We start from the raw sequence: 27,133 nt of genomic DNA on the forward strand, positions 1-27,133 counted from the left end.
GCTAATTTCAAGTTTTAATTTAGGCTCAGATATAGTTTTTTTTACTTAATAAGCTAGAAGCACCAATGAAGAGCACTATACCTTGCTTTCTGCTAAAGTGAAGTGAATGGAATAATTGTTTATTTAATTTTGTGAATTTAGCCGACGTTTGTTTACAACAATTTGCCATTTTGTCTGCTATTTATTGAATTATATGCGATTTATTTAATATCAGGTATTCTTAGACAATTTTATTGATCTCTCATATATTATAATATTGATATTTTAATGTATCGTATGTGATTCGAAATGTATTTATGTCTTGAAACATATGAAAGGAAATGAATTGAAGTTTTAAAATTAAAAAGGAAACAAATATTTGTCTAATAACATGAAAAAAACATTTCCCCTTTTTCTACACTAGATTTTAGTTTCTTAGTTAAATTTTTAGTTGTCAAAAATCACAATGAATGTGGGCAGGTTAACGTGCTGAACTAGCTCGCTTAGAAAGATTTCCATATCGGTATATGCGACAACCTAGCAATTATAAAATTTCCCGATACAAAAATATTCCCTTTTTTTTAAAGTTTGGTAAAAATATATTTTGAGGGTACCCCCTTGGCGAAATTGGCATTTTTTGTTTGGCGCCATTCCTGTTCGCGCGAAACACCGTGCAAACAGGAATGGCGACTAAAACAAAGAAATTTCAATAAAACATAAGAAAATTTCAATGAACCATCGGCCAAAACTTAATAAAATTTCAATTAGCATAATATAAGCAAAATTAATAAACCTAATAAAATGCATTTTGAATCTAAACAAAAATTAATGGAGTAAGCACAGGAAAAAAATCTACTAACTTTATATAGCTTAATTGGGTTTCCAAAAACAACAAAAAAAGAATATGGACGCTATAACTATAATAGCATTATCGTTTTCCTTACTACTATAACTATAAAATATCAAATTTTTCTCTTGACTTTGCAAAAAAAGCTAAAAACAGTAACATAACAGTAGGTAAATTAAGAGATATATTATAAGATATTTTATAGTTAAAGTGATAGACAAAGAGAATAAGAATAAAATGGTTGACACAAATTAAAAAGAAACTAATTAACTTCTGTTTTCTGATGCAATAACTAAGTCCAAGTTTATTTTGCTATACCCTGTAAAAGAGGTTACAGCAGTGAAAAGTACATTGAACGACAGTGACAAAATAGAAAAATTTCAACTAAACATAAAATCAAATTAAAAAGCTAAGTTATAGGTCACTGTGAATTATTGATGATGCTTAAAGTAACTTTACAGTAAATGCTTCTTATACCTAATCCTGATTATCATAGGACAACTTCAGCGTCTCCGAAAAAAATGCTTATTGCAGTGGATTCCCGCCCATGTGAACCTAGAATTCAATGAAATAGCTGATTCCTTGGCTAAAAATGCCAGAGATCTAAATCAAAATTCAATTCCAACCACGTTGGCAGATGCAAATGCTTTTGCAAAGTCAAAACTATTCACCCCTTTGAAAATCAAAGCCCACGATCAAATAACTAATCTTGACATCGATAGGAAGACAGCCACTACTCTCATCAGACTAAGAACAAAACATCATGAAAACATGAAAATTCTGCGGATGGGACTAGAAAATATCAAAACTGTGGCAACTATCTTAATGTGGAACTGACACCATATCATGTTTTTAACTGCCCTGCAGTCGCTGCAGGCCTTCACCTCTTAAACTAACCCACAGAAGAGGATTTGTATTCATTTAATGCCATAGAAATAACAAAAACTATTTAAGCACAACATGAAATGTTATTCAATAGAGGATACGACACCAACCAACCAACTTCTTATACAACTTTCAAATTGTCAGCATAGTGAAGTATAACTATATTCAGCTATGCTGACTATGTTAAATATATATAGTTAAGTACATTTCATTAAATTGTTCTAAATTTTTGATGTCCCGAATTTTCAATGTTGGGAAAGTGAACCGTGTCTCCCTTCAAGTTCATTAAATTAAGGTTTGATTCTAATATGAAAAATAGCTTGTTTCTTTTTTAAAGTAAAAGGGAAAACTTCTTCTTTACCATAATAAACTAGATTTGTTTAAATTTAAACTATTTTTATTATATTAATCACAAAACAATTTGGTCACTTTTGCTTCTTCCGTATCTTCCAGTTAGTTGAATTTCTTCATGTGTCTTCCAGTATCCTAGAAGAAATAAATTTCTTCTGAGAGCTATCTCAATCATGCTCAAATTCACTAAAAGATCATTTACATCAATTATCTACTCAGATGTTCATTCTTCCATGAACAAACTTTTTAGATCAGGCAACAGAACTTTCACCAAAAAATCTTTTTATAGGCTTCAGTACGCATTCTAAGTCATAATCGATGAAAACCGATAGGAGTTATTCACATTTTTTAAAGAATAACCATACCATTTTTAAATATATGTTTTGAAATCTAAGTGTATAATTTTTATCCTGTGCTATATGTCTCAATATAATGCTGGTTATGAGGCTGCACCAATTTCTCTTTGCAGGAGACAACATGGTTTCCAACGCGCTATTAAAAATTGTTATTATTTCATTTCATCTTTTTTCTTTTCATGACAAGTCACGTTTTGTGTATTTAAGAAAAAGAAAATTCCATCTTAAGCTGTTGTTTTTTTTTTTAAATTTTGCTTTGATGCCTTTTGTATTTAAAATTTTCCAGATAACAAATGGTTTTATGTGCATATTTATGATACAAATTACTATATGATATGGATCTTATTGAGCACCCAGTTTCAATACAGAGAATGATCCAATCACTCATTATATTAACCACACCCTTTATAATAATTTTGTTAACTATTTAAATATTATACAGTTAATTTAATTTATTTTTGTTTGTTTCCAGAAACTGAACAATGGATGCTGACCTCTATGATGAGTTTGGAAATTACATCGGACCCCAACTTGATACTGACTCAGAAGAGGAGGAAGAAAGTTATGAGAGACAAGAACCTGATGCTATTGACTATAATGAAGCATGTTTCCATTTACCTTTTTCGAAACATTTATATTTTTAATATTATAGTGCTTTTTATAGAATGAACTGATTACCCTAATTACCTTCTTTAATCATTTATACAAATTCTTTTAATGTATCAATATATTGCTCTTAAGTCTGATTTTAATTCAATAGTAATCTTTAAAGTATTAAAACTTGCTTTTCACCCATAAAAGTTGTAATTTAATTCTCCATATAATAAATATATATATATATATAAGTTAAGTCTATTTACATCAATGGGAGGAAAACTATAAATTTTTAATTTCAATTAATTTCTTACTATAAATTTAATCCTAAAGTGTATTTGCGTTTTTCTTCACTTAAATGTGTTTTATAAGTCTTATCATCTATTGATGAACAGAAAAGAAAATTAAACTATACTTAAAAGGAGGAAATGCCAAATTCAAACTAAGAAATTAGAGTAAGAGCTTAAGAAAATGTTTGTTAGTGAAAATATTTCTTTAAAAAACATAAATATTAGAAAATAAAAGAAATTTAAAGAATGTTTATTTTTTATTTATTTTTCTTCAACAAAAGGTTAGAAAGTCTTGCTATATTTTACTTAAAATGTGTGACTGTGTAACTGTTTTGATTTTCTCATAAATATTCCTCATTGCAATTAAAAAAATTTTTTTCAAGTCTCAAAATAGCACAAAATATATGTTTTTGTTAGGTTTTGTAAGCAAATTCTAGATTGTTCTAACACTATAATTGTGGCTTCTATCATATGTTTTAAAAGTTATTGAAACATTAATATAGTCTTCAAATTTTAAAAGCATTTTTTAAATTTTTCTGTTACACATAAATCTCAATTTTGCGTTAGATTTTTTTTCTTTTTTTTTTGCGCTTTAGCAAATTTAATATTTGTCTAAATTTTTTAATTCAGGATGAAGCAATGGAAGAAGGCCATGATGATGATGAAATCCCTCAGATGCAAATAGTTTTACATGAAGATAAAAAATATTATCCATCTGCGGCAGAAGTTTATGGTCCTGATGTAGAAACTATAGTACAAGAAGAAGATACTCAAGCTTTAACTGGTGTGTTAAATTATTTTTTTTTTATCAAAAATTATTTTTACTTTATTTGTGCATGATATTATATTATACGTTAATATATAAAGTCTTCTTTATACATTTTGTTTGCCTAATTTGGCATTTTTCTAAACTTGTTTGTCACTTCAAATTTGATAATGATTTATATTAAATGTTGGAAAAATGTTTTTATTTTATATAGCTTAAATAAAGTTGTTGTTTTTTTATAGAGCCTATCATTGCACCTGTGAAAAGAAAAAAGTTTTCTTATGTGGAGCAAGATTTACCTATCACAAAATACAATTTAGAGTAAGAAAATGTTTAAATAATTCAGTGAATATCAAAACTGTTTTAAGTATTCTTTTTTTAGTTACCTCATTTCCTGTTTTAATATAACAAAGAAACACATTATGTTGAACTGTTTAACGAATGTACTGTGAAATTCAGCAGCCTATGTTTCCATACATACATATTGAGTACCAGCCAGTGAGCTCACAGAATTCAACCATTTCTAGTTTTTGAGTCTTAAAATGTGTTGGTAAATTAAAAGTCCTGCTGACTATTAAATAAATCTGTGATTTGTTTTTTAATGCAATAGATATTAAAGCTGCTGAAATTCAAAAAAAAAAAAAAAAAATCAGATAAGTAAAGTGTTTAAAGAATACATTTGTAGAGAGAAAAAATGCTTAGTAAATTTGGTGATTACTACACTTATATGCAATATGAAGAACAAAATAGAGATTTCACATTTTGTCTTAACAAAAGACTTGCTACCTAACGTTAATAAAAAGGTTTGAATTTATCTGCTGTTTATGCAATGGTTTGGCACTGCTTCGTATGTTGTCTTATGCCAATTCCTTAATATTTGGGGGGTTTTTTACAAGAAAATATTTATCTTAAAAGTGTGAAAAGTAAGTTGTTTTTAATGAAGATTTATTAAAATTGTATTAATGACTAGATTTCCCATCACATGATGATTTGATACAATTTAAATTGTTTGATACTGTGTGATAAAAGAGAAAAAGATTTAGGCAAAAAATATATTGCTTGCCCTTATTTAGTTTTCCCCTTTCCTTCTAAATGCTTATAAAAGGAAATTCTTCACTTTCTGCATTTTATTAAAAACTGGCTTAAAAAATTTTTTTTCTCCAAGTATTATATAAATTTTATTTGCTAAGCTTTTTTGTTGACATTGTTCTTTAATGTTATTTTCTCTGCCTATTTTAAATAAAGCATATTTTGTTATTCAGATTTCTGGCTGATTTAATGGATAATACTGATCTTATTCGCAATGTTGCAGTAGTTGGTCATCTTCACCATGGAAAGGTTGTTTAAATTTTTCTTTCTTACATGTATTTTTATTGCTACATAAAGTCACAGATCATGCTTCCAGGACTTGAAGCAGATGGCACAGAGAAAATTATTATTTTTATTAATGAAACATTTAGTTAATCAAAAGCAAATGTTGTTTAGTTAGATTTTGCATTTACATTTTGGTCATCTGAAATATTGGAAGGAACTGTTGTTTATATTGTTGGTCACTAAATTCAGGTTTGCCAACTATCACAATTTTTGCAAAATATTTTATTGAGTAGTAGAATTTTTGGTTGGTAATTTTTCTAACACTTTAAAAGTCTTAGCACAAGAGAGTTCAAACAAAATGTTTCATATGAACTTTTGAATTATTTACATAATGTAATGGGGGAAATAGCTTTAAATCAAATGTACAAAACAATATTTCTTACATTAAAACATTAACTTAACCATTTTCTTTTCTTTCCATCATCAATGCTGAAAATAAAATGTCATACATTTACAATGGTTTTTGTTTCTATCACCAAGATATAGCATTAAGAAAAGTTTAAAAATTTACTGCTGAAGTCAAAAAAAAGGTTGGGTTTTTTTGTGAAAAAGTGGGATGTCATAGGTGATTAAATTTCAAATAAATAATTTATAAGGCAAATACAGTGGAAATTGTTCTCTTAATTATGTTTGTGAAAAGTGTTCCTTTGACTCGGTTGGACAAGGCATCTCTCACATTGCTTGTGTTAAACTGTCCACGTCATTTGACTGGGGTCATAATTATGTGGCGTTCTTACCGTGACCATTAAGGGACAAAGTCCTAAAAAATAAGTCTGGGTGCTTGACCATTGTTGAGTGTACGTGTGTGTGTGTTTTTTTCCCGATAACTAGACCTCTGAGCTCTTGGTGGTTAAATATAATTATTTGTATGTAGGTAAAATCTTAGCTTGTGACTACTCAAAAGATTTCCTTTTTTTTAGACAAGTGTAACATTCATTGTTGTTATAGCATTATTTAATTTACTTTAAGTAATTTTTTATTTAAGACTGCTTTTTTTATATAGAATTAACTTTTATTTCATTTACCGCAGACATCTTTTGTGGATTGCCTAATTGAACAAACTCATCCTGATCTAAGAGCTCGTGAAGGATCAAATGTAAGTGATGAATATTTTGTTAGAATTTTAAATTATTATGTAATGTATTTTAGTAATTTATAAGATCTTAATGGTATTGTATACTTTTTCAGTTGCGTTATACTGACACTTTGTATACGGAACAAGAGGTAAATCATTTTCATTTATTTTTTAAACCTTTGTTTGTTTAGCTGCATTGTTTTAATGATGTTATTTTTTTTTCTAACAGAGAGGTGTTAGTATAAAAGCCACTCCTGTAACATTTGTTCTACCAGATCTGAAAGGAAAATCTTACCTTATGAATGTTTTTGACACACCTGGTATATAAAGAATTTTTCTTGCTTTTATTTTCCTCATATTTATGTAAAAATTTATTAATCCATAAACTTTGTTATTTTGAAAAAAGAAAAAAAAACTTTTTTTTCTCCTTTCTTTAGCTGAAAACTATATTTAAATCATCTAAGAAATGTATTGTTGATCTTTTTTACTGGCTTATCTTCTACTCTTTAAGTATTTTTATTTTTTCCATTTTGTTTGTTTTACCTTGCTTTCATCATACATGCTTTTTATTTTGTTCTTATTTTGATATTTTAAAGGTTTTCATATAAATAGCCTTTAAAACTGATTTTTTTCCCCTTTCTTTTCTGTATTACTTAGCAGTAATGTAAGAATGTTGATTATCCAATACTCCCGGGACCATGTGTATGTCTAGAAATCAACATTTTTAAATAAATAATAATTTGAATAAATGTCCTAATATTCCTGACTTTTGTGTATTCTCAAAATAACACATTTTCTGCAAACACAATTTTGGATTTTAAATATCTGAATGGAAGAATCAAAAGATTTTAATTTTCAAGTTAACATCCTTTAATTTTAATTAATAATGTTAATGAAAATCATAAAAATTTGACGCTTCAAACTTACGACTTTCACTAAATACAAGTATATACATAATTCAGGCATATAGCCCTACTTGCAGGAATCCTTATTTCAAACTTTCCAGCTGTTCATTCATTTCATAGAAACACTACTCAATTAACAAGTATACATAATCAAATTTTTATCTCATCAATTCAATAGTCATATACTTATTTAATTATTTGTTATATTTAACAAATAATACCAAAGATTGAAGTTTTGTAGTTTTATAAATATTATTTTTCTTTTACATCTGTTTAAAAGGACTGATTCCAATATACAATATAGTAATCATAACATAGAATTTGAGGATCACCCACTGTATTATTTTAGTACAATGTTAACAGTTTAGTACAATGTCAATTTGTTTCCATTTCAAAATTATTGAAACCTTACTTTAAAATTGATTGATTAAAGAAGTTATGAACTCCTTATGATAACTATAAACTTATTATTATATAACTAATTAACTGCCTTAAATAACTGAAAATCTGACATGATGACTAAAAATATACTACATATATATATATTGTAGTTGTGTTTGCTTATCTTTGCTATTTCTATTTGTAATAATATGTATTAATTTTTTTTAATTATTGTTGTTATTTTAATTACATTGCTACTGAAATTTTTTTTCTGATGTTATATATCTCGCAAATGTTATTTTAGACTACTGTTTCGAAGTTTTTTAATTTTAATTACATTGCTATTGAAAAAATTTTTTCTGATGTTATATATCTCGCAAATGTCATTTTAAGCTACTGTTTCAAAGTTTTTTATCATATCCATACCTAAATTATTTTTATTTTAAACTTGTCAGTTTCTATGTCAGATAAAGTCTTGATATACCTACATATTTTTTCCTCCTTTAATTGAAATCCTTGTCTTGAAATCTTTTTGGTTATATATCTTGGTAATATAATTTTAACTTAATGTTTCCCCTTTCTTTGTAATAGTATATAACTTATATATATATAACTTATTTCTACTTAATGGTTGTTAATAAATGTTATGTGATATAAATTATTAATATTGTTTAATCATTTTTCAAGACTTATTAGACAAACTATTTCAAATTTATAATTAATTTTTTTTTTGGCAACTGGAGACCAAATGAATGGAAAAAAGGAATGAAACCAGCAGTTCATTATCTTTATAAAAATGTAGCTCTGTTGACAAATTCACATTACAGGAGCAAGCAATTTAGTTTGCCTTTTTTAATTTGTCCGTTTTAATATGGTATAACTACTACAAAAATTTTCTGATTTTTTTTCAAAAATATTGTCTTGGTATTTTCTTTGACCCTTTATTAAACCTGGTTAACATTGTCTATTAAAAAGATCTCTTTTAAAAAAAGGCCCTTATGACATTTCGTGTGGAAGACCTAAAGATTTCAGTTTCCTGCATTGTTTAAGTTTTATGTGCATTAAAATCTTTCAACAGCTCTAAATTTGTGATAGCTTTCATCTGTTCATTTACGCAAGCTTTTTAGGAATATTCCTCATATAACATTGTCATAACAGGGTATCGAAAATTGCATTGCCAAAGATAACTGTTTTTTTTTTTGTTTTTTTTTTCACTTAGGCATTTATTTATCAGCTTTATTTCCAGGTCATGTAAATTTTTCTGATGAAGTGACTGCTGCAATGAGGCTTAGTGATGGTGTTATAATTTTCGTAGATGCAGCAGAAGGTGTAAGTAATATATCTCTGCCTATTTTGAATTCAAAGTATCAGTATTCATCTATTATCTTTTGATGTATTTCTTAAATGTGTTTTAGGTGATGCTGAACACTGAGAGATTACTTAAGCATGCAGTTCAAGAAAAACTTGCAATTTGCATATGCATCAATAAAATAGATAGGCTCATGCTGGAATTAAAATTGCCTCCCCAAGATGCTTACTATAAATTGAGGCATATAGTTGAAGAAATTAATGGATTATTAAGGTTTAACATTTTCACTTTTACCAATTATTTGAATTTATATGTCTTGTTCTTTTTTTAAAGTAGTTGCAGTATTTTGTTTAGTTTTATCTTATTATAATTGTTTATGTTTAATTTTTTAAGAGAAATATAGATAATCATATATGTATCTTCAGATGATAATAATCATGTATGCAATCATTCATCTACTGCCAGTAGTGTTTTCAGAATTTCTTTAATCAATCTTTAGACTACAACTGTTTTCAAAAGAAAGATGGCTCTCTTACTGCACTGATATTGAACTAACATGTAACATGGAAACAAGATCTAAAAGCTTTAGATTCCAAAGATAGGCTTTCATTCCAGTATTATAAGTAGGCATTATCTTCAATCACTTTGTGCAAGAATCATCATTTGGTGCAGTGAGCAAATTATCCACAGTCTAGTTCTAGGTCACTGTACTGTAAATACTACATTGTAACTACAAAAGATTGAAATCAGAAAATTTTGTCAATCTAGGAAAATCAGTGATATTAATTAAAAAATATAAAACGTTAGGGAAAATGAATTAATTTGAATTTGATGTGCCTTTAAGTCTAATATTTTTTCCAAAAGATTTAGTTATGTATTTTTAAACAAAATTTTTTATTTTAAACTTTAATGGCAAGTATAAATATTTTATAATGTATTTTTTAAAACATAACTGAAACATTAATTATATAATTTGTGCAAACAATTACAAGTTCAGAAAATTCTAATTAAATCAGTCTGGGAATTTTTCTTTTATTCGTTTTAGTGGTCACCCAGTATTATTATTTTACTTATTGTTCATTGTCACATGTATACTCCTGTACCTTTGTTATTGTCTCATTTTTTTACATTTTTACTTGCAAATGGAGACATTAGTTTTTAAAAAGTTAATATGTAGTGCATTGAATTCTCTTTCTGATGGTATTTTAAATATTAGATTCAAATATTGATGTTTTCAACATATGTTATTAATTTCTAAATATCAATTATCCTGACACAGTTTAGTTTTTAGAATGTCAGTAAAATAATAGATTTGTAATATTATGAATGTATGGTTTAGGTTTTCTATCGTAGGGCATTTTATTTCTATTATATTTCTGTTTTATAATATTTAATTTTTTTTGTATATATATATGTAAAAGATAATATATTTTCCATTTTTTTCCCTTACAGCACTTATGCTGATGATAATGAGCCCATACAAGTTTCTCCCCTTCTTGGAAATGTTTGTTTTGCAAGTTCTCAATATAGTTTGTGTTTTACTCTGAGATCTTTTGCTCACATGTATGCACAAACCTATGGTGGAATTAGTGTTCCAGACTTTTCAAAACGTTTATGGGGTGATATATATTTTAATAGCAAAACGTAAGTATTTTTCCATGTTTAATTAAAATTTACTTTTTTATAAATATACTTTATCTTGGCTGAATTTGTTAATTTTATTCTGAATATCTGTGTTAGCTTTTAATTAAATGTTCTATTTTCATGTTTTCAAGCAGAAAAGGAAAAACATAATGCAACATATTTTAGACATAGTACAAATATATATATTTATTATTTTCCACTTTTGGCACTTTGAAGAGCTGATGCTGCATAATTTTTGAAATTCTAGTGAAATTAAAATGTTTTACTAAATTTTGTGTTCTTGGAAAAGTTGTTGTCCTGGTTCAGATATATAATCATCAATATAAGAAAGCACCCATTTCGGTGACCCAATAAAATTATATTTGTTAATGAATCCAAATTATTCATTTCATTAATAACTAATCATTAAGTATTTTGATATCACTTATTAGAAATACAGCATCAAATAATAATACATTTGATTGGATTAACTAAGAGGATTTGAAAGATGCCTCATTCTGAATAAAAATTTCTTTAAATTATAGAATGTATGTAAATTTTGATGAAAAACTCTAAAACAATATAAAATATTATTATACAGTACAACTTTAATTAATGTTGTTGTTACATAAGGCTTTATTGAAAATATTAATCCATATACAATGTTCAGCTTTAAGTGGACATAAACAAGGAGTAACTTTAATTAATGTAAATTAATTATAGCTTAATTATTAAATAATTACTTTAATTATTGTAAAAGAAGAGAATACACATAAGTTTTAGTGTTCTATTTAAATTGCATAATTATTTATTATGTAATACAATGTAGAAAAAAGAGATTCAGTTATCCTCTCTATTTTGTGTAAAATAAAATGATAAAAAGTTAATTTTCATTTATTTTTAACTACTAAATAAGAAACAAAAATGGACATAAATTTTAATTTTATATTTAGATTTATAATTACCTTAAATGTTATACAATAAATAAAAAAAAGAATAAAATAGAAATATAGTTTACTACTTATACTGTGAAAAAATTTTCAAACGAAGAACATATTGTGAATAACAATCAGCATGTTAAAAGTATTTTGTACTAGAGAATGAACTTTTTTTTAACTAATAAAAAATTTTTGTTTGTTTTTTTTGTGTGTGTAACTGACCTGAATTACTTTATCTTGATTAATTAGCAATCGATTGTGTGTGCGTGTGTATTTTTTTTCTCCCTATACTACAACCTAAATACATATTTGTATCTGAATCTTCTTTTTTTTTTTTTTTTACAGGCGTAAATTTACTAGGAAAGCACCTCACAGTACAGTACAAAGGAGCTTTGTAGAGTTCATTTTAGAACCTCTGTATAAATTATTTGCTCAGGTTTGTTTTTATAGCTTTTTTTATTTGTTTATAAAAGTTTTATTTTACGAAATTTTCACTTTGTAAGATATAATTAATTTTAATTAGTTTTATACAATATTGTTTATATTTGTGAAATCACCATTATGGATTTTTGCAGGTTGTTGGAGATGTTGATTCATCTTTACCACAATTGTTAGATGAACTTTCAATTAAACTAACTAAGTCTGAAATGAAGCTAAATGTTCGCCCACTGTTAAGACTTATCAATTCAAAGTTTGTCGGCGATTTCAATGGTAAGCTATTATAAAGAATGTGTTAAGTTATAACTTACATTGCTTTGGGCTTTTTGTGGGTGACTTAATCTAGACAATCAATATTGAATTGCACTCATCTCTCTTCATTAGAAGTTTGAGTAATATAAGTATATTTATAGAATAAATTCAGTTATGAAAATATGTGAAGCTTGTGGTTAATTAGTTATAACATGGTGTGGATGGTCTCTCACATCAAGGTCTGACATTTGTAAATGAGTTTTTAAAATTTTATTTTAATGTTAGAGAATTTTTATTTGAAGTATTTATTAATTTTTTCGGGTATTGAGTTATGAAACATTTTCATATTTATTTTTGCAATATTGTGCATATTGTCCAAGAGCTATTCATTTTTCAAAAGTTTGTTTCTTTTACTTTTCTAATTTTATAACTCTCGAGTTAATTTTTTGATCAAATATTAAAAATTTAGTATTGAGTTGAGGAGTTTACTGCATCAAGATCACATTACACGTATAACTTTTTTGAAAGACTGTGTCTGTGACTTCATTCGGATGATCTATTCCACCTGCCCTGGGAGGAAAATTGTCTTTTCAGTTACAAAGTATTACAATTAACCTAATTTATTTCATCACTGGGAAAACTTTTCCTAAATGTGTTATATTGAGATTTTTAAATACTGTTGAATCATTAATGATAGAGGATCGTAAAAATTGCATGTCTATCTTAAACAGAAAAATGGGCAGAAATCAAATACATTCTTTCATTTAGCAAGGTACGATGAAAAGATTTTATTTATTTTTATTCGGTGGTGTCATATAAAGAGCATAGTCTTCAAGTCATATATTTCAGCCATTAAAATTTTTTTGCAAGACAATTTTTAAAGAGAACAAATGTAATAATGAAATGATTATTTTTTTTTTCCAAAAAGGATTCAAGGGTTGGAGTGAGGTGGCATGAGAACTCTAACAACCCCCAGTCCTCATGTCTGCAAATTCAAATTCAATTTCAATGCAAATTCAGTGAATGTGTGCCGACATTTAGGAGCATGGAAAGATAGTCGAAAATTGTCTATTTATCGATAAATACTATAGCCAGAAATAAAACCAACACTGCATCACTAACATAAAGTTTTAAGTAATCTGGCTACAAATTACTTCAATTGCCAACTGTTGGATTTTAATATAATGCTGTAACCTAAATATTTTTGTCGTAAAAGTTTAAAGAAAATATAGTGAAAAAAATTTATTTTAATATTTGTTTTGTCATGGTATTGAATTAATAAGTTGAACACTTCTCCTTGATAAAAAGTTAGTTATTAAGAAAAGAATAAAAGTTCTTATATTTGTTTTTCATAAAATGGTATAGAAATTTATTTAATTTAGTTATAACAGGACTAAGAAAAATTTAAAAAATTTATGAAGCTATCAAAATTTAAAATCTAGAAAATATGTAATGCCTATAATGGCATCACAAATGCATAAGTCCCTTTTTTAATTTTAAATTAAAAACTGACAATTACTTTTCCTTTTTATGTACAATATCTTGTTTATTATATTAAACACTCATAAATGCATTAAAGGATGCATTTCCATTTTCAGTATTTAAATGTATTATTTATTTACATCACATTACTAATGAACAGAGTAAGTTCTTATTTTGCAAAATGAGAATTTAAACTTTTATTTTTTGTGAATGATTAATTTCATTATTTGCAATGTTTTATTAATTCTTTGACTGTAATTTTTTTTCTTTAATTTTCATTTATATCTATCTCGTTTTATATATATATTTTTTAATTTATAGGCTTTGTTGATATGTGTGTCCATCATGTCCCAGCTCCATCAGCAAGTGCTAAGAGAAAGATAGAGCATATTTACACTGGACCTTCTGGCACCGAATTAGCTGATGTTATGGCTGATTGTGACCCTGAGGTATGTGGAATGAGTTCCATAATGTAACCTTAACAATCTTGTAAAAGTAACTTAACTTACTGCCATAATATTAAAAATGCCTTAAATGCTGCTTACTGCCTTAAATACTGCCATAATGTTAAAAATGTTTACTCAACATTCTGAATGCAAGAAAAAATGATTATTTTCAAAAAAGTTTAAACCGTGTTAAGATAAACGAATTAATTTTTTAACATGGTATTCTAGTTTCAAGATTTCAGTAATTTGAAATTTTAGTTTTAATAGTTCTTAAAATCATTTAATTTTTGTTCTTAAGTTGATAAAAAATTAAATAAAGTCTTCTATATTTATCATGTACCTCTGTTTTAGTATTTCACCATTAAATGTCACTATCTGCTAAATATCCAGTATTTTAATCTAGGGTTGTATTAAAATTAAACAGTTTTAATTTATGTGTGTTTTCAAAACAAAGCAAAAAAATTCTCTATAATTTCAATTTGAGACAGATATGAATTAAAATGTACTTTAAAACCAGGCATCTAAAGAATGAAAAATTTAGAATGTTCTTACATAACTTTTTTTTTAAATATCTCTTAACAATCAGTAGTCATAGTTCTTATATAACTAAAACTATGAATTTTTTTTTTTAAAAGTTTATTTGGGAAGAAATGAATCTGTAATTGTGTGTGCTTATCTTTGTTATTTCTATTCGTAATAGTATTTATTAATTTTTTTAAATTATTGACATTTTAATTGCATTGCTCCTGGCAATTTTTTCACCACAAGGTTTTGTAATATGTCTAGCAAATGTTATTTTAAACTACTTTTTCAATTTTCTTTGTTATATCCATCTATAAATAACTTTTATTTTAAAATTATTAATTTTTTTGTCAAATAAATTCTTGATATACCTTCATAATTTTTCCTCCTTTATTTGAACTGCTTGCCTTAAGATCATTTTGGTTATATATCTACGAAATAAAATTTTAAATTAATGCTTCCCATTTCTTTGTAATGCTACTATATAACTTGTTTCTACTTAAGGGCTGCTAATAAAAGTTTTGTGGCATAAATTCCTGATATGGTTTTTTTATTTTTTAAATTCATAATTTTTCTTTGGCAAAAAACTTTTGCACAGACCTTAATGTTTAAGATTAACTGTGTTAAATTTAGAAATATATTTGAAAATAGTTTATTATTTTTGCTTCCTCAATTCAAGGCCAAATAATTTGAAAAATAAAACGGAATAAAAGTGTATATTTTGATTACTTTTTTGTAACCAAACGAAATGCTTACATAAGAAATCATTTCCAGTAAAAATCTATCATTAATTTTGGTTTTCAATATTTTTTATAGTTATTATTATGAGTTTCAAAAGTGATTAAATGGATTTTGAATCTAAAACTACATAATGTTTTTTTTTTTTTCTTCTTTCTTTTGCTGTNTTTTTTTTTTTTTTTTTTTTTTTTTTTTTTTTGGTAGTTGGATTGATTTTATTTGTATATATTTTTAATTGGCTCTAAATTTTTATTGTGTTTTTTATTTACTTTGTTATCATATACAAAATATGAGCTTCTTAAAATATATAAAACTAATAGTTGTTTTATGTATGTTTGTTTCCTAAAAATATTTAACAAATGATTTTCATGTCCCTATATTTTGCTCCCTACTCTTTCAATATATTTAATGTTCTTTATCATGTTATATCAAGGGTCCTCTAATGGTACATACTACAAAACAGTACTCTACGCAAGATGCCACTAGTTTCCATGTGTTTGGAAGGGTGTTTAGTGGAACTCTGCAAGCAAATCAGGATGTTCGCATACTGGGAGAAACTTATACTTCAACAGATGAAGAAGACTCAAGAATTTTGACCGTTGGCCGACTTTGGATATCTGAGGCTAGGTAAAATAAAATTCAGTCCTTGAAACTTCAATTGTATAATATTAAATCTTATTTTTAAATTTATACAAATCAAGCTGAATTTCCCCTTCTACAATTGTTTTATTTTACTATTTCTTAGAATTCCACAGATTAAATTCACAGAAATCAGACTTTTTTACCCTTCAAGTTATGGATCACTCACTGGAATTCATAAAAACGCTATTTGTGAATCACAAGTTTTTTTCTGTGGAGAAAATATTTGTGCAGNCCTGAGGTTAATTTTCCAAATTCACAATTTACATTGCTTACACATTATACTAAAAGTAAAAAATAGTTCAGGAAAATAATAGTTGCAAAATTCACAGAAACTACCAGTTCTAAGCGGCATGCCGAAAGCTTGGTTGCCAAAATGTCATTCCGTCACACAAGTAAAAAGTTCATAAAATTAAAAATAAAAAAAATACAAAATTCTTTTTTTTTAATTCATGAAGCACATTATACCAATAATAATGATATGCATGAGAAAATATCATGTTTATTTGAAATTAGATGCATAGAAACTTCAATTAATTGTCATCATGCAGGTCAAAATGTCATTCCGTCACATATGGAATTGCCCAAGACTAAATTTTAAAGGATTAAGGAGTGGCCTCAAATTTTCTAATTAATTAATGGTAACAAAATACATAATATGAACTAAATCTTCCTGAGAAATCGGGTTTTAAATGTACAACTTTTTTTGTATTTTGCTTAACAACTGCTTAATCAACTGAAAATTATTTCATTTCATTCCATTGTAAAAACATTTTACTCAACAGCAGTTTTAGGCAATTAGTTTATTTTAAATTTTTTTTCTTTCATAATTATTCCTCCCATGTCTACTCAGATTAATTGCTGATTAATTATTTTTTTTCTTTTTTCAAATGTTGATTTTAAGTCTTAGTATTGTTTTAAAATGCTTATCTCTAAGATTTGATTATAAACTCCAATTTCAATTTATTGTATGGTTAGGTTATTTTTGTCACTCATTATTGAAAAGTAATTTATTTTGAAATAAATTTTGTGTATTTTAGATACAAAATTGAAGTTAATAGAGTTCCTGCTGGAAATTGGGTTCTAATTGAAGGCATTGATCAACCTATTGTGAAAACTGCCACTATTGTCGATGTTAGTGAAGCAGCTGAACTTTTTATTTTTCGACCTCTGAAATTCAATACTAATTCTGTGATAAAAATTGCTGTTGAGCCTGTCAATCCATCTGAGCTGCCAAAAATGTTAGGTGGCTTAAGAAAAGTTAATAAATCATATCCTCTTCTGAGCACAAAGGTAATTCAAATTATTAATTTATTTTTTGCGATTTCTATCCCAGTAATTTTAGCAATCCTATCTTTAAAATACTTTCTATTTTTATATCATGTTTTTTTTTTTTTAACCATGTGTAATCTAACATTATTCTCATTATTATAAAGATTACCACTGCATTAATATTTTCAAATTTTTTTTAGTTATATTCATTACTTAATAACTTTTTTGTATTTTGTGAATTGCTGTTTTAGAATTTAATAACTCTAAAAGTGGTATTTACATACCTGCCAAGTCTCCTGAATACCTGTATATTCTCAAATTTCTCCGAATTTGTTGAAGAAATTTTTAAGGAAAAAGGTGATAAAATATCCACTGACGGATCACATGTTAGAGTCCCCTTGCCATCAGGCTAACTGTGGGAGATTTCCCTCTCCTTGTAACTCAAATGCTTGTTAGTTCCATCAAAAAAATCCTCCAAGAAGGCAAATTTCTCCCACTACTTGATCCAAGAGTTTTCTTGTCTTCTGAATTGGGTTCAAAATGACAAGACTACGAAGTTGAGCATTAGTAGTCGTAAACCCAAAATCGGGTCGGTTAGTAAAATCTCGGTTATTTTATTTCTCTAATGTAATTCATAGATATATATTTATGTATATTCTAATGGCTAGGCCCTACAAGAAAAGGCTATTTAAATGTCATTCTATTGAAGAATTGTAAATTTAACGTTAGTATTTTAAAAAAATTGTTCTAAGTAAAGGGAAAGAGTAAGCTGTAGAGCATCATGTACTTAGTACAAATCAAATACATCTGAACATCAATGTTAAAAAAATATTTAAAACATGCATTTGTTTGCTTATAATTTTCTACCCTGTTGGGTTAAAAAATTAGCTTCGAATAAAACTTAGAATAACACTGCTGCTACTTCCCAGAGTTGACCTTGACCTTTATCAGAATTTCAGCGCAAACCATCCTATTCTAGCCAAGTATTTCTAATTTATTACTTTTATAGCTTTAAAGTTGTTTTCTAAGCAGTTGTTTTGTAAGACCACTTAAGTCTTGGTCTTTCACTGCAATTGGCTTTCACATTAAATTAGCTATCACAATATACCCTTATTTTTTTATATTAAAATTTTCTTTTAATTCTTAAACTTTGATTAGGTTTACAAGTAGGTATCTTCGATGCCTATCTGTAACCTGTTCTTTTATGTTTTATTTTTCTTCTTACTCGAAATTATTTTTTTTGCTTGCTAAACATATTCAATGTATATATCAAAGTGTTTATTGTTATTGTGGAATAAGTAAGTTAGGAAAAAGAATGGTGAGTTATTTTTCCTCCAATTGTTTTTCATAAAAGATTTTTATGAATGTTATATTTACTTTCGTGATATGTTAACTTTTGTAATTTATAGTTATATTTTATTTGACGTAAACCATTTATTACAGATTGAGGAGTCAGGAGAACATATTATTCTTGGTACTGGTGAACTTTATTTAGATTGTGTTATGCACGATTTAAGGAAGATGTATTCAGAAATAGGTAATTGCGTTATGATATTTTTCTTTATTATGCATCAGATTTATTTTAAAGTAAATAACTTCATGTTCCTTTGAAGTAACTTATGTTTCGTTTTATTTCTTTCAGACATTAAAGTCGCTGATCCAGTTGTATCATTTTGTGAAACTGTCGTTGAAACATCATCATTAAAATGTTTTGCTGAAACTCCAAACAAAAAGTTAGAACTTCAGCTGATTTTTTAGTTATTATTTATTTTAATGAAATTTTTTATTGTTAAAAAATAAAGTTTTACTTAGTAAAATGCAAAAAAAAAATATTCTATTACTTCTGACATTGAATTAAAATGAAAAATCAGCAGTGCATGATGAATATTTAAATTAGTTTTTATGTATTCAAGTTATTGAAAATCGATATATTTGTTTACTAGAAATAAATTGACAATGATTGCTGAACCATTGGAAAAAGGCTTAGCTGAAGATATCGAAAATGAAGTTGTACAAATTAACTGGAATCGTAAAAGATTAGGAGAATTTTTCCAGACTAAGTATGATTGGGATTTGCTAGCAGCTCGTTCCATTTGGGCTTTTGGACCCGATACAACAGGACCCAATATTTTAGTAGATGATACATTGCCTTCTGAGGTATGTCAACTATTATATTTGTTATAATTGATTACTTCTTTTATTATTTATGACGTTTAAATAAATCAGTTAATTTATCATTCAAACAAAAAATTTAACATTTTGTAAGTGAAATTTTCATTATCAAAACTACTTTTAATCCATATTTTTGCCACATATGTAATTAATTTCCTTTAATTTGATCAAAAGCAGCTTTCTGCTAGATTAAAAAAAAATTTCTTAATTTTAATATTAAATTTAACAATTTTTAAAGCAAAACCTCAATTATATGTCATTTTATGAAAGATAGTTGAAGGAATTTTTTTTAATATGTGGAATTTTATTAATAATGCAATACTTATATAATAGTTTATTATCTTATAATCAAGTAATCAAGAAACTATAAAGGCGTAATTAAAAAAATATAAAATTATGTATGTTATTGGAAAATACAATGCAAAATATAATAATTATTAATTAATAGGTAGATAAAGGTTTATTGAGCATGGTTAAAGATTCAATTGTACAAGGGTTTCAGTGGGCTACTAGAGAAGGTCCTCTCTGTGAAGAGCGTAAGTAGTGCTCCTCTTTTGATATTTTTTTTTTATATATATGTATTTTGTACATTTAGTGTATTTATTGTTTTGCAACAAAAATACTATAATTTTTTGAAATCTGCAGCATTTTCTTTCCTTTTACCCCGCAGTAATATCCAAATAACAAATTTTCAATAAAATACTATGTTGAAAATTCATAAAATAGTCTATAAAGTTACTTTAAAAAATTCTACCTGCAATCTTTGTGCACATATCAATCTTAGTTGAAGATATGTAAATTTTTGAAATCTTTTTAAAAAAAATTAATAGTTTATATTTAGATAACTGATTTTGCCTTGATTTTTAGTCAATGTTTCAAAGTAGGTATGATATATTAAGATTATTAAAAAAAAACTCTATATTAATGAATTATATAGACCATCTAAGTATGCATTATTCTAATGATTTATTATTAATAGGGTATAAAAGATAATTTTGCAATATTATTCTTGTCAGTTTCTTGATAATTAAGAAGTTGTAAACTTGGTTATAGCTAACATCAATTAATTTTACTTGTTATTTATATTGACTTTTGCTGTTATGACCATTTTATTTAATTTATATTTATTTAGATTATTTTCACACGTTTAATTAGATTTTTTTAAATGTGATTAGTTTTTGGATTTTTTAATTTGAAAAGCATATTATTATTTGATTACAATAAATGATTCTTGACATGACCAGTAAGTTAGGAAAAAAAATATGCAAATCAACAAAACGGAGAGTTAAAGAGCATTTAAACTATAATAGCTAAGAATCACTTCATATAATCTGAAGCATTTACATTTATAAATTATATTCTCAAGACTATTATTTTAAGTAGTAATTATTTCACTTTTGAATTAATTCCTTTTCTGATTTGAAAATCAGTTTTTTTTTTTTTTTTTTTTTTTTTTTTTTTTTTTTTTTTTTTTTTTCATTAATGAAATGAAAAGATCATGTGTAAAAGAAAAAGAAGTTCCTTACAATTTTCATATGATCTTTTGTGCTGGAAGGGTTAAGTATTATTATATACATAGTAGAGTTCTGATAATGTGGGGTGACGAAGAGTTTTTTCTTTCTTTTTTCTAAACCAATCGCTTTATGGATGGCGCTGCTACTATAACAGGGATGAGATTAGCCAAAACGCAAAAAAGCTGAATTTCCACGATATTAAATTTTACGCAAGCGCAACCCTTTAATAATAAATTCCAGACAGTTTAAGGTAATAAATAATGTATTAACATACNAGCAAAAACACTAGTTGACAAGAATTAATAATCAGCAAAAAAACTAGCTATAGAAAACAAGCGAACAATTAATAACTAGCAAAAAACATAAATAACTGTTATTAACTAATAAAAAATTAGTCGAAAGAAATAATTAATCCCTTAATAAATGTGCTTTTGTAGTACTTTATTTCACATTCAAAATTATTATCACAAACTATTTAACACAGTGTATTATAGTTAAGTAAATAACTTTTAAACTAATTTTTTTCATTGTGTGCCGTCAAATTTCGAAATCGTTAAAAGTGTGCCGCCACAAAAAAAAAGGTTGAGAATCACTGGGTTAAGTATTATTATATACATAGTAGAGTTCTGATAATCTGGGGTGAAGAAGAGTTTTTTCTTTCTTTTTTCTAAAGCACCAATCGCTTTATGAATGGCGCTGCTACTATAAGAACATTTCCGTTTTCAATCAATATATTTTTGTAGTAGGGAAATCTATTAAATCCAAATTTTTGGCTATCAGATTTTTTTTTAGTTTTGAATACTGCCCGCGCTCGATGTAACAGCCCTCATAGTCCAAGCAAAAATGAACTTTATAAAGTGAGTGCACAAAAATAACTGCAAACACTCAAAGTTAATAAATTCTTGAGCAATTTTTACAAAGCAATGCTTTACTTTAATAAAAATTTGGTAATTACGCAACTTTTTTTTAATTAATGTATTGGTAGGAGTGACCCCTTAACGGACATTAAAACAACATTCTAGAATAAGAAACAGGACACAGTGCATTGGTCCTAGTAATCTGGCATAAGATTGCTCCCACTATGAGCAGAATTTCCTACTTTTTTAATTATAAATGGAAGAAAATGATATGTTACATGTACTTTTTCTTAATATTTCTACATTATGTTTTTTTTCACTTTATTCTTTATTATTATTTTATTCTCTTTAATCATGATTCATTCACAGTTCGTTAAACTGTCAATGTATGCAGATAGTGAGGAGTAAAACATTAAATGAGTATGTAAATAATTTTAATGATTTCTTTCTATGTAAAACAACTTTACACGCTTTTTGAGTAGACAGGTTTTTCAGAATTTTTGTTTACTTCCCACTTACTTGTCTATGTATAATGGAGTAATGAGGAGTTGTACTATAGAGCGTAGACTGCATTTTGTACTTTACTATTGTTTGAAATAGTTATAAATCTAGTTTATTTAAAATGGTTATAAATAACGTAGCTCAGTTAAAATTATTTAGTATTTATCTGAGTACTTAAGAAATCTTTTCTTTCCAGCCATTCGAAATGTGAAGTTTAAAATTTTGGATGCAGTAATTGCTGGAGAACCTATTCATCGTGGTGGAGGCCAAATAATTCCAACTGCCAGAAGAGTAGCTTATTCTGCTTTTCTTATGGCAACTCCTCGACTAATGGAACCGTATTACTTTGTTGAAGTACAAGCTCCAGCTGATTGTGTATCAGCTGTGTACACAGTGTTGGCCCGTCGCAGGTTAGTTATAACTGCTTTTCTGTAAAGTGTGCAAAAAGTTTAGTATTTTGAATTAATTATCCAAATATTTTATTCAAAAAAATTTATTTTCTTCGTGTATTTCTACATATCTTTTATAGTTCACAGTAAGTTTACTGTGAATTACAAAAGTAAAACATTGTAACTTGTAAAATTTTTAATCTGTATTTTTAAAGTGATGGAAAGTAACAAATCTGGATCTTTTTTAATGAAGTGTAATTAAATACTCATTTTCTTATTTTTCATAGAACCCTTACCTATAGTTAAAATTCAGATAGCTGTTGCTCATTTAAATTTTGCAACAAAATGGAAAAAAATTTATGATCAATTTCTATAATATGAGGTAGCATCTGAATCTTATGTTTATTAAGTAGGAAAGTTAATGTTAGTAAACCCAGCATAATACCATGTGCACTGAAAAATTAATTTTAAAGCATCAATTCTAACTTAGTACGGCAATATCATTAGCTTTTTTGGATAATTTTTCAAAAAATTTAACTGTGATTTGATACAGTTTTTTTTTCCACAATACATTTGTGTGACATGAAATATTTTAGAATTCGTGGCATGGTACGATAAATAACTAAAATATAAAAACTATAGTTTATTTGTTAGCATGTCCTAATAATAATATTTTTGAATAATCTTCTGCTTGAAATGCTTTGTAAAAAAATTTCTAAGTCTTAATTTAGAAAGATAAACATGTTAGATATGTTTTTATACATAAGTAACCAAAAACTTTATTCAAACTGCAATATATCTCAAATTAAAATATTTTTTTTATTATTTAATTTAACAGGGGACATGTAACTCAAGATGCACCAGTTCCTGGATCTCCATTATATACTATTAAAGCATTTATTCCGGCTATTGACTCCTTTGGTTTTGAGACTGATTTGAGAACTCATACTCAAGGTCAAGCTTTCTGTTTATCAGTGTTTCATCACTGGCAGGTATGTCTTTTTGATACTACATAGTTACCAACTTTATGCTTTTTTTTGGAAATGTTTTCCCAGTGGTGGAGAAAAAAAAATTTTTTGCAGTACTTTCAAAACATTACTTCATGATAATAAAATAATGTTTATGTTTGAACCATTTTAAACACCATTCATTAAATTAAGAATTAGATATTGAAGCATCAGTTTTGCTGCAACTATGAAAGTTGACTGCTACAATGTGCCCGGAAAAGAAAATTTACTAAATTTATATATGGAAACTAAATTTCCTTCCACTGCAACTTCTTTTTTTAAAAAAATGTGTGCCAAAACAGTCAGCAAATTTTGAAAAGCCATGATCAAAAGCATTGTGATTAAAAAAAAATTGTACTATAAATTATAATTGCCAAAAGTTTATTTGCTTATTTTTTTAATAATTTTAAAAAATGTCCTCACAGTCATAAGCCACCTGTTAAAGTCAATATGCACATTTTCTGGTAAAAACTTTATGTATTAATGCTAAGAACTTAAAACATACTGTTGGTTAAATATTAAAGAAAGAAAAAACTCATTTCAAGTACTACTACTAATAATAAAAAAATAGAAATAGTGCCATTTCTAAAAGTTGTCATTAGGATTTTTCAAAATCTTTGTATTTTATAATATAAAATTTCTCATGGCCATAGCATTGAGGAAAAAGTCTGTTTCCATAAGATTTAATCGTTTCTAATGTTGACCATAAACCCACATAATTTGGTTGATAAGGAAAGTATTAATAGTTTTAGTTAATATAGTATTAATAGTTTTCACTAGAATATTACAAGTTGCCTTCATGGTTTCACTTAATACAGATTCTCACTGTATCAATAGTCATAAAGAAGCAATTTTATTAGCATTATGTTTCCTTAAGTATTTTATCAGAATCTGAATGTTAGAGTGTAATCCAATACACTTAATTTCTAATCAGTTTAAACCTAATACTGTACAATATAAAGTTAATTTGTTTTCTATATTAAAAAAAAAAATATTCTCAACAAAATTAGACTTCCTATATCTGGTTAAAACATTATTGCATTCATTAAAAAAATGAGAATGAGATAAAGCATATCAGATTAATATTTTTTCATAATTCAATAGTTAAGCGAAGTTGCTAGATCACTTTATAATCAAATTGTGATGAATTGTAGTAATTTCACTCACCTAATTCAATATTATGCTAGTTTCTTAAGATACTGATTTTTTTCAATTCAAGAAAATACCAAAAATATACTCTAACTATTTTGTTCAATATAAATTTTAAGATTTACTTTTAACACTGTTTTCACAAGCAAAAAGCCATACATCTTTAAACCAAACTCTTATAATGTTAGAAGCACAAAAATTGTCCTAAAAGAGATGCTATATCAAGCACAATATTTCAGATACTATCAATGCTTAAATGCATAAAACAAGCAGCAATATGTTTGAACCTTAAGTACCATATTTGTTTGTTTCACACATTTAAGGTGCGATAGTACCTGAAATGTTGTGCTTAATCTAGAAATGCATAACATTTCTATCTTGTGTATTTGAAAAAAAAATTGCATTGATAAACTGTTCAAAATAAGTAGTTAAAACCTATATAACCTAATTAATATTACTTGAAATAATCTTTCATTTTTTTTTCTAAGATTGTTCCTGGTGATCCCCTAGATAAAAGTATAGTTATTAGACCTTTAGAACCACAGCCTGCTCCACATTTAGCCAGAGAGTTCATGATTAAAACTAGGAGGAGGAAGGTTAGTGTATTTTACTTTTTAATCAATCTATTAATATAAATCTTTTGTTATATAACTGATTTATTGCAGGGTCTCAGTGAAGATGTCAGCATCAACAAATTCTTCGACGATCCTATGTTGTTGGAACTTGCTCGTCAAGACGTTATGTTAAATTATCCTTTGTAATTATTCATTCACATAAAGGATCTTGTAAATAATCTCACTTTGATTCATAATAAAGTTTTTATTAAATAAACATTTCAAATTCATTATTCCATAAATTGATATTACATATATTATATAAAAAATCTATGTTATAAACAAACAATTTACAAAAATGGTGAATGATAAAGTATTGGTGGAGAAGGACAATGAAGTGGAAGAGTATTATAGTTGGTCCTTCCTTCAAGTAATTTAGCTGTTAGGTTGCCAAAGTTGAGAGCTAAGCCAAGGATTTGCCTGTAAGAAAGTACCGATAAATATTTAAAATTTGGAGATCTTTCAAAAACTAACATTTAAAAAAATACATAGCTGGAAATTGTAAATATCTGACATTAGAAATATAGCGAAATGCCAACTAAATTATTCTTCAAAAGAAGTTCTAAAAATGAATTTATTTTAGGATGTGATTCATCATAGAAGGCTTCTAGTTAACATTGCATATATACTACCATTTTTAAAAGCAGGTAAAGATTCACCTTGAGAATTTGGGTGCAAATAATAGCAATGAGAAAGGCCCCACTCAGGCTTTTATCAATATTAACTCGTAACAACAGAATTATCCAAAAAAAACATTTAGTAAATATACAAAATTTGAAAGCAAACAAAGAGAAATACATCAACAAAAAATAATACATTATAATCTGTAATAGCATATCTTGATTCGATTTTGTAAAAATGTATTTTTGTGTCAATAAATGTTCTAATATCAGCCATTTAAGGATCAAGCCAAAACAATGTCTTGGTTTGTACAATCCTAATGGTAGTTTTTAAGATTGATTTTTTTTCTTCGAAAAATATAGTGATAGAAAAGATATTTAATAATAATTTTTATACTTAATCTGACCTATGTATATTTCAAACTAACTCTGGTGGTAAAGTGAGCTCAATTTCAGCTATAGTTGGTACTCAAGATATTGCTATCGAATCACAAAATTTTTTACAGTAATTGCAATTTCAGGGTTGCTACAGACCACTAGAATGCAACTATTTTTGCCTGAAAAGACTAAGAAAAGCAACTATTTTCAGGAAAAGGAGACTTTTCTGTGCTCCTAGCAATGTTTTTTTGTTTTTTAAAGCATAAATTGGGTGGAAAATCTGCACCCCACAAGATAGTTTCTGAACACGCTAAACTTTTTTTTTCTTAAAAAATAAAAAGTTTTGAATTGCAAATTTGAATCTTCACTTTTTAATTCGTTCAATCTGCACAGACTCCATTGAAAGTCTATTTCATTTCTCGATTGCCTTTTCAATGATTATTGCTACAAAATTCCGCAACTATTTTGTT

At 26.6% G+C, this 27,133-nt stretch overlaps 2 protein-coding genes across 4 annotated transcripts in view; one reads left to right on the top strand and one right to left on the bottom strand.

Annotated features, from left to right (window-relative positions):
* Nucleotides 1-70: 70 nt before the first annotated feature.
* Nucleotides 71-25,882, top strand: LOC107449131 (116 kDa U5 small nuclear ribonucleoprotein component). The gene is made up of 24 exons (XM_016064570.3): nt 71-214; nt 2,891-3,020; nt 3,933-4,086; nt 4,311-4,389; nt 5,331-5,406; nt 6,473-6,538; nt 6,631-6,666; nt 6,747-6,837; nt 9,050-9,132; nt 9,219-9,385; nt 10,565-10,756; nt 12,019-12,109; nt 12,249-12,384; nt 14,167-14,294; nt 15,985-16,178; nt 17,231-17,483; nt 18,906-18,999; nt 19,105-19,195; nt 19,406-19,619; nt 20,083-20,170; nt 22,703-22,916; nt 23,734-23,887; nt 25,540-25,647; nt 25,717-25,882. The coding sequence occupies exons 2-24, from the start codon at nt 2,901-2,903 to the stop codon at nt 25,810-25,812; spliced, it is 2,925 nt and encodes a 974-aa protein (XP_015920056.1). The 5' UTR covers nt 71-214; nt 2,891-2,900; the 3' UTR covers nt 25,813-25,882.
* Nucleotides 25,851-27,133, bottom strand: part of LOC107449129 (golgin subfamily A member 4) — a 40,399-nt gene continuing 39,116 nt past the window's right edge. For all 3 annotated transcript variants that reach the window (XM_043055394.2, XM_043055390.2, XM_043055403.2), the window contains one exon: nt 25,851-26,085. In XM_043055394.2, the coding sequence (XP_042911328.1) occupies nt 26,041-26,085 (45 nt within the window). In that variant the 3' untranslated portion in view covers nt 25,851-26,040. The remainder of the gene's footprint in view (nt 26,086-27,133) is intronic.

Source organism: Parasteatoda tepidariorum, chromosome 5 (genome assembly GCF_043381705.1).
Source record: "Parasteatoda tepidariorum isolate YZ-2023 chromosome 5, CAS_Ptep_4.0, whole genome shotgun sequence".
Taxonomy (NCBI): Eukaryota; Metazoa; Arthropoda; class Arachnida; order Araneae; family Theridiidae; genus Parasteatoda; species Parasteatoda tepidariorum.

Bases quoted from the DNA above. Each gene is read 5' to 3' on its own strand.
- LOC107449131 (XM_016064570.3), top strand. From the start codon at position 2,901: ATGGATGCTGACCTCTATGATGAGTTTGGAAATTACATCGGACCCCAA. The intron at 12,385-14,166 runs GTAAGCTATTAT...TTTAATTTATAG, and splicing joins GTTTGTCGGCGATTTCAATG to GCTTTGTTGATATGTGTGTC. The intron at 20,171-22,702 runs GTAAGTAGTGCT...TTTTCTTTCCAG, and splicing joins AGGTCCTCTCTGTGAAGAGC to CCATTCGAAATGTGAAGTTT.